The 7198-nt window shown below is 41.2% G+C and overlaps 1 protein-coding gene across 1 annotated transcript in view; it reads right to left on the reverse strand.

The window, feature by feature from the left end:
• LOC116377380 (GRIP1-associated protein 1-like) overlaps positions 1 to 6936 on the reverse strand; it is a gene marked incomplete at both ends in the record, with an annotated part of 12523 nt that extends 5587 nt beyond the window's left edge. The window contains 7 exons of the mRNA XM_031839008.1: positions 1944 to 2036; positions 3288 to 3365; positions 6012 to 6111; positions 6365 to 6412; positions 6523 to 6554; positions 6780 to 6827; positions 6915 to 6936. Of these exons, the coding sequence (XP_031694868.1) occupies positions 1944 to 2036; positions 3288 to 3365; positions 6012 to 6111; positions 6365 to 6412; positions 6523 to 6554; positions 6780 to 6827; positions 6915 to 6936 (421 nt within the window). The remainder of the gene's footprint in view (positions 1 to 1943; positions 2037 to 3287; positions 3366 to 6011; positions 6112 to 6364; positions 6413 to 6522; positions 6555 to 6779; positions 6828 to 6914) is intronic.
• Positions 6937 to 7198: the final 262 nt, after the last annotated feature.

Consider the following 7198-nt stretch of genomic DNA (forward strand, 5'->3'; position numbering starts at 1 on the left):
GAGACCAAACTATGAGCCGAGACCAAACTATGAGCAGAGACCAAACTATGAGCAGAGACCAAACTATGAGCAGAGACCAAACTATGAGCAGAGACCAAACTATGAGCCGAGACCAAACTATGAGCCGAGACCAAACTATGAGCAGAGACCAAATTATGTGTATACATGTGTGTATAATAAACCAGATACAAACTACTCTGCTGTATTAACGTCTAGATGACGTTATGTTGAGTGTTGATGAGCTGCTACAATATTAGCTTAGCATAGCACCGATAGAACCAGACTCCATTCAGAAAACAAACATTTTAAAAGTTGTTTACTTGTCGTCTTGAGGAGAGAACTAACAAAACATGAATTCTGACTTTTACAAATCATCATCATGTAGATATTTCAGCATCTTTTGTATCAGTTTATTGAGCTCAAAGTAAAATCTGTGTATTTTGGTTCATAGAGCTGAAGTAAACCAGCTGACGTGTGTCTCACTAGACACAGTGAGAACTCCTCCACATGATGTCATGAACCAGACAAGAAGGCGTTTAGTTCATCTGGATCTCTGGGACTTCTACAACAAGTACTGAGCAGAAATACAGGTTCTTCCATGTTGATGCAGGAAATAAAGGGCTCAGTTGATGACGGCTTCCATGGAGTTAAGCTACGCCCCCTCTCCAGCATGAATGAAGCGAATGAGGCGAATAAAAAACGATTGATTCTACGAGTAACGTAGTAACATAGTATCAAGCAGATGAGAAGGAGATGAATGACTCAGAGAACATACACAGGTTCTAGTTGAGGTTCTACGAGTTCTCTAGATGTCGGGTTACTGTTTACGGACTGGAATCGGCTGCAACAGCTTTGCAAAAGTTCAAAGTTGGCTCAGTTTAAGTTGAGTTTTAGGCATCATTAAATTAAAAACAGGTTGCATCTCACAAACTAGTTGTAGTTTAGTTGTCTCTAAATATTCAGGCGAAAGGCTGCATTCACGTCCAAAAAGGCCTCTGTGGACACGCAACGTTACAGATGTGAAGCTGACGTAAAAGAGCTAACGTTAGCATGCTGACATCAGTTTAGAGTTAAAGAGGCAACATGACCTGAAACTTTAGAAATGCTATTTAATGATGAAGGTTTAAAGCAAATTTTACAAAAGTGGCAAGTCACTGAGGCCTACATTGGTTTCAGACCATCAATCTAAGGTTAAGGCAAGGGTTCTAAGTTGGGTCTGAGATATAATTACCTGTTCAAGAGCGCACAGATTAGTCCTCAGAGCTCGGTTCTCCTGCAAGATGGGGGTACAGGTCCAAACTGGGTAAGGTGTTCTAGAAAATTCTGTTTAGGATCCAAGTGTCTGAGTAGTGAAACATTAGGGGAAGCTAGTGTTTTAGATGTAAAATGGGTTCTAGATAATATTTCTGAAAGACAGAATTACAGATTGCATAAATCCGTCTAGTCAAGTCTAATACAAGTTCTGTAGCAACATATTTATGTTTTAAAACACTGTTGTACGGTTGGGGTTCTAGATGTAATGTTCGAGATGTACCCGTTTTATAGCAGCTAGGTTAGTTCACAGACCTTAAATCACTAGATATGTTCTCCAGATTTATTATCGGGTGTGAAGCAGCTAGGTTCTAGCTATTTATACACTGCACCTGTTCTAGGGTTGCTATGTTATTCTTTAAACCAATGGTCCAGCATTAAGGTTCTATATTCATTGTCGTAGCGTTGAGGTTGTAGATGACATTTTGTTATTGTTCTATGTAATGTTCTCCAGGTATATGTCCTGTTTATGGCAGCTGGGTTAGTCCACAGAACAGTGTTTGGGGATTAAACTACCGGATGATGTTCTCCAGGTGTATTACCTGTTCTAGAGCAGCTAAGTTAGTCCTTGGAGTAGACGTAGTGTTATGGTTCTACGTGATGTTCTACGTGATGTTCTCTAGGAGTATTACCTGTTCTAGAGCAGCTAGGTTTGTCCTTAGAGCATCGTTCTCCTGCAGGATGTTGTCCACCTGTTCCTGACTGATTGCACTCTGATTGGCTACCTGCAGTACAGACGCACCACAGGCAGGGGACAGCAGAGAGACCAGCCCAGAAAGACACCAGCAAAGAGTACCGGAAATAAAACAAACAAATAAAAAAGGCAAGAATAACAAAGAACGTGAACCAAAAGAAGAAAATTGGGAACAGTACAGCCAAAGTGACAAGAAGAAGAAAGAGCAGAGGAGGACAAGAGCAGGATAAAGGCAGAAACACAGAGAGCAGCAGGCAGAAACACACCAGGCTTTAACTGCCAAAGTGACACTGAAAACATACAATATCTTCTTTTATAAGTCATTTATTTTACTTTTTGAATAAAGGGCTGCACAATGTATCGTCATTACTCAATGAAACTTTGCACGGATCTTATTTTCCCCAACTCATCGACAAGAGAAGTCAGTCCGATGGAACATCGATCACTCAGAGTCTCTGCATAAACAGCCGACCATCAACCGACTGTTCTTGATCAATTTATTAAAAACAAAAGGAAGATTTGGTTGCAAAAAGAAACAATTATTGTCGGAGGAAAATATCACGGTTTCACAGTTTCTACAACTATTAATCAGAATATTTCTAATATAACGAACTAAAGAAGTTTCTTTATCATCATCGACCGTATCCAGTTAGTTCTATTGTGTAACGTTCATCATGCATAATGGGGTGGATGATTATCTTGAAGAGAGAACATATTCAGCTTTTCAACATCACGCTTTATAAAACTAGACGTCCATCTTGTGAAAATGCGCCCACACGTTTGATTTAAGGCGCTTTTTTTTTCGACGGATTTAAAGCTGGAATGTTGGTTCCGTCTGACTTTTTGTTTTTCCAGCTCTTCTTCTCAACGCCTCACGTTACGTGACTCGATACTGTGCAGCCCTTGTGAATATAAATGAAGTTTTCGTGACTGAATCACTTTGGCAGACAAATATGTTCAAGTGAAAGAGCAGAGCAGGAAACCCTGAAGTCGTCAGTTTTTAGTTCCTCATCTCTCACTCCGTTTCCTCGTCTCCTCCTCAGCCTTGTTGTGGAAAATGTTTTTTTTTCACACTTGTTTGGAGCCAATATTGTAGCTTCATTATGAACAAATGTGTGAGGAGAGAAAGAACACGCTGTCTGGATGTAAATGTACTTTACTACACTTAGTAGTACTACATTTAGGGTCTTTCTTTCTCTTCAGATGTTTCCTTCTGTTAACTCCCTCTTCCTGTTTCCTGTGTGTGTGTGCGTGTGTGTGTGTGCGTGTGTGTGTGTGTTACCTGATCTCTCAAGGTGTGCAGAGCCAGGTCATGTTCCTTCTCTTTGCTCTGCAGCTGCTCTCTCAGCTCAGCTGTTGTCTAAAAACACAAAACACACAACGTCAGTCACACTATTTTTTTAAGGTACTTGTACTTTAATTGCGTATCTATATTTCATACTACTTTATTACTTCTTCTTCACTATATTTATCTGATATCTTTAGTTACTTGTCGGACTATGTGATTTCAGATTATTAATACGATATCTAGTTTCTCTCTGATGACGCTACATCGCGCACAAGACATCTGTGTCGTAATCGGCAGTTGGAGAGCTGGTTAACGTTAGCGGTTAGCTGCTAGCACAGTGCTGCTTGGCTGAAAAACGAAGCTCGTTAACGGCTAACGTTAACGGAGGTTCCATTGAGTAACACTGTGATGCGTTCAAGCTCTTTTCAGTAAGAATGAGTATTACGCGAAGGTAAATTATAACGTTATGTTTAAATGTAGTAATTTACAAGATTAAAGTAAAGTTTTTGATGAGAAACTTGAATAAATCCAGTTGTTTGTTTACATAAATATAAAATAAATATTAGAGATGAATTATGAGCAGTTTCATTTTTTTGTTTTTAACTCGCTGGTGAGGACATTTTTTTTATTTTAAAATGATGATGAACACATGAATGCATCAATAATTATAAGACAATGGTATAATATATAGTATTCTACATTATAAGTACTTTGTGGTACTTTAAGTATATGTTGATGCTGATACTTCTGTACTTTTATTTAAGTGTTGGGGTCTGACCCTGGTCTCCTGGCTCACATGTGCTTTCAACCAAAGAAGCGCCCATGTCTCCTTCCTTTCCACAAAGCGCCTGATCTGGGGTCTGATAAAGACTCCAAGCCGGATGACCACACCTCCTAGCTCCAGCCGGAACCTGATGCTGGTCCCTCATTGGCTAAGAAAGGGCCCCCCACTTGTTGTATTACCTGGTTTATAAGCCAGAGCACAGCTTCCACAAGGAAGCGCTTGCCTCATCAAATCCTATCAGCTCACATGTTACATTCGCTGGTCGAACCACAGACTGTGTTTTATATTTTTGTTTTGGATCCTGTAGTGCGAGAACGGATAACTTCTACGACCCGTTCCCCCACCCTTTAGTGTACACATTGCCGGCAAAAAGGGCGACTAATCCCCTTTCTACCAGCCGAAGATTTCCGGCAACGGACGAGTCACCCCCGTCCCTCAGCCGAAGTTAAACCTCCTCTCTGCAGCGAGGAGGTCGAGTCTGCGCCAAGCTCCGCAGCAGAGCGCCACCGAGGGTCTCCTACCACTCGAGGACCGGTCCATCGAAAAGAAGCTTCTAACAGTAAGAGTTATGTTGGTATCTGGGCAGTTTAATTTAGATTATTAGTTTATTCCGTTGTTATTCCTGTATCTTGTTTTGTTAAGTTACTTTCGTGTTTAGAACGTGTTATTGCGCAAGCATCCCGTTATATTGTGTATTTCCTGCTGTAACTGTTTGCATTAGATCTATCACTGCTAGTGGATGTGGAGCTTGTGATTTTATTACTTTAAGAACTAAAACCACGGTGGCTAACCCTCGTCTCGCCGACCGAGTTTCGGGGTGATAAGGAAGCAATACTCGCATCTCACCGCAGTGATAAAGATCTGTTTTGTTTGGGGATTCTTTTTATTTGTTTCGGTTTTATTCTCTCTTCTTTAAATCGGCTCTGTGAGTGAGAGTTAGAACCGTAACCATCACCGTATAAGCGTGACCGGTCGATTCAGAACCCGACCGCAGAGTTTACGGATAGATCAGCTGTTCTCACTGCGGCGCAGAGCACCGCAGTGAGAGCTCGGTTTTCCTTCTCTCTCCCTCTCTCTCTCTCTCGCCCTACTAACACATACACACACACATGGTTAGATTCACTGATTTTTGCTGGCCATCTCAGTCATCTATTGTCCCAACCCACAGTGTGCGTCACCCCACGTGGTTACACGACGTAGCCCCTCTCAGCCATCTTGTCGTAGTCTTTAGACTCAGCCATCTTTGCTCGTAGGTCCACGCCCCGTTTTGAGATCCCCCCCCCCCCCCCCACTGTCTGAGTGGCTCCCCCCTTTTCCACACACACACACACACACACACACACACACACACACACACACACACACACACACACACGTACATATATACATATCCTTACCCCACTTTATTCATTTGATTTTAGGTATTAGACATATAATTGTATGATAGTGTTGTTGGTTTTGATATTATCTGATTCGATCATTTATTATTTTGATTTAATAAACTATTATATTTTAAAGAGCAGTCTTCTGTGATTACTTGTGCATATGTGTGTAATAATAACTGGATGTAGTGGCCCGTGCTCGAACTTAAACCTTCACTCTCACTCCAAACGTGTAATAGTATTCAGACTGTTAATATCGTGAGTGAACACTAATTATGAGACTTAGTTTATAGTTTGGTTATTGGTCCCTGTCCGCAGGGTGGTGCCCCGTCCTTATTAGTAATTACTAATTAACTTATTGATGTTAATAACTCCACTGATGTTGATAGTTTAGTTTCATATTTGCTGATAACCAAACACGCTCCTTTACGTTCCCAACATAAGTAACCCTTTGAATGCAGGACTTTAACTTGTAACAGAGTATTTCTTCACTGTGGTACTACTACTTTTACTTCAGTAATAGATCAGAGTACTTCTCGGTGTCACTGAGACCTGATTGGCTGCCACGACGTCCGAATGTAGTTTCTGGATGCGGATGTTCGTGGCCTTAAGCTCCTCCTCTTTTCTTTGGTTGATCTCATCGATCTTTGTCCTGCAGAGACGCAAACAACAAACAACAACACGTCAACATGTGATGTACAACACAACAAAGAGGTAGTAGTATCATGAGTAGCAAGTATTAGCTGTAAGGAACATTAATGGTATTAACAGTAGCGTTATAATACAGACAGCAGCAGCTGTAATAGTAACAATAGTAGTATTACTAGTGGTAGTAGAAGTCACAGTAACAGTAGCACTAGCAGTAGTACTATTAGTAGTATAATCAGTATAAGCAGAGTTCTGACCTGCTGTCGTTGTACAGAGCCTCCTTCTCTCCCTGCAGACGCTGAAAACTACAAAACAGAAAAAAACTTGTTGTGAAGTTTCTACTTTAACTGGAACACTAACGTCTCACATCATCATGTACAAATACTCTGTTCTCATTATTCTGTAGATGTCTCACCTCTCCTGCTTCTTCTTTAACCTGTCAGACAGCTGGAGAGACAGAGAGACAGAGACAGAGAGAGAGACAGACAGAGACAGAGAGAAAGGAAATCATCATTAAATTATTATATATTTTATATATATATATTTATACTGAACAAACGATATTGACTTTATTGAATTTAATGTTCCAACAGTGTTTTTATAAAGTTGTTAATAATCTATAAAGTAATAAAATCCTTTCAGTCGATCAATAACTGATCAATAAAACTTTACCTTTGTAATCTCTTCCTGCAGTTTGGTGATTTCAGCCTGTTTGGACGCCTGAAGACAGACAGAGACAAACGTTAGAGTCAACAGAATAAAACGTCTAATAACAATAAACATGTCTCGTGAAAAGTGTGCGTGTACCTCCAGCGTGTGGACCCTCTCCCTCAGGTGTGTGTGTGTGTGTGTATACCTCCAGCGTGTGGACCCTCTCCCTCAGGTGTGTGTGTGTGTATACCTCCAGCGTGTGGACCCTCTCCCTCAGGTGTGTGTGTGTGTGTGTGTGTGTGTGTGTGTGTATACCTCCAGCGTGTGGACCCTCTCCCTCAGAGGTGTGTGTGTGTGTGTACCTCCAGCGTGTGGACCCTCTCCCTCAAGTGTGTGTGTGTGTGTGTGTACCTCCAGCGTGTGGACCCTCTCCCTCAAGT

The sequence above is a fragment of the Anarrhichthys ocellatus genome, unplaced genomic scaffold (genome assembly GCF_004355925.1).
Source record: "Anarrhichthys ocellatus isolate YVR2014 unplaced genomic scaffold, GSC_Weel_1.0 scaffold1181, whole genome shotgun sequence".
Taxonomy (NCBI): domain Eukaryota; kingdom Metazoa; phylum Chordata; class Actinopteri; order Perciformes; family Anarhichadidae; genus Anarrhichthys; species Anarrhichthys ocellatus.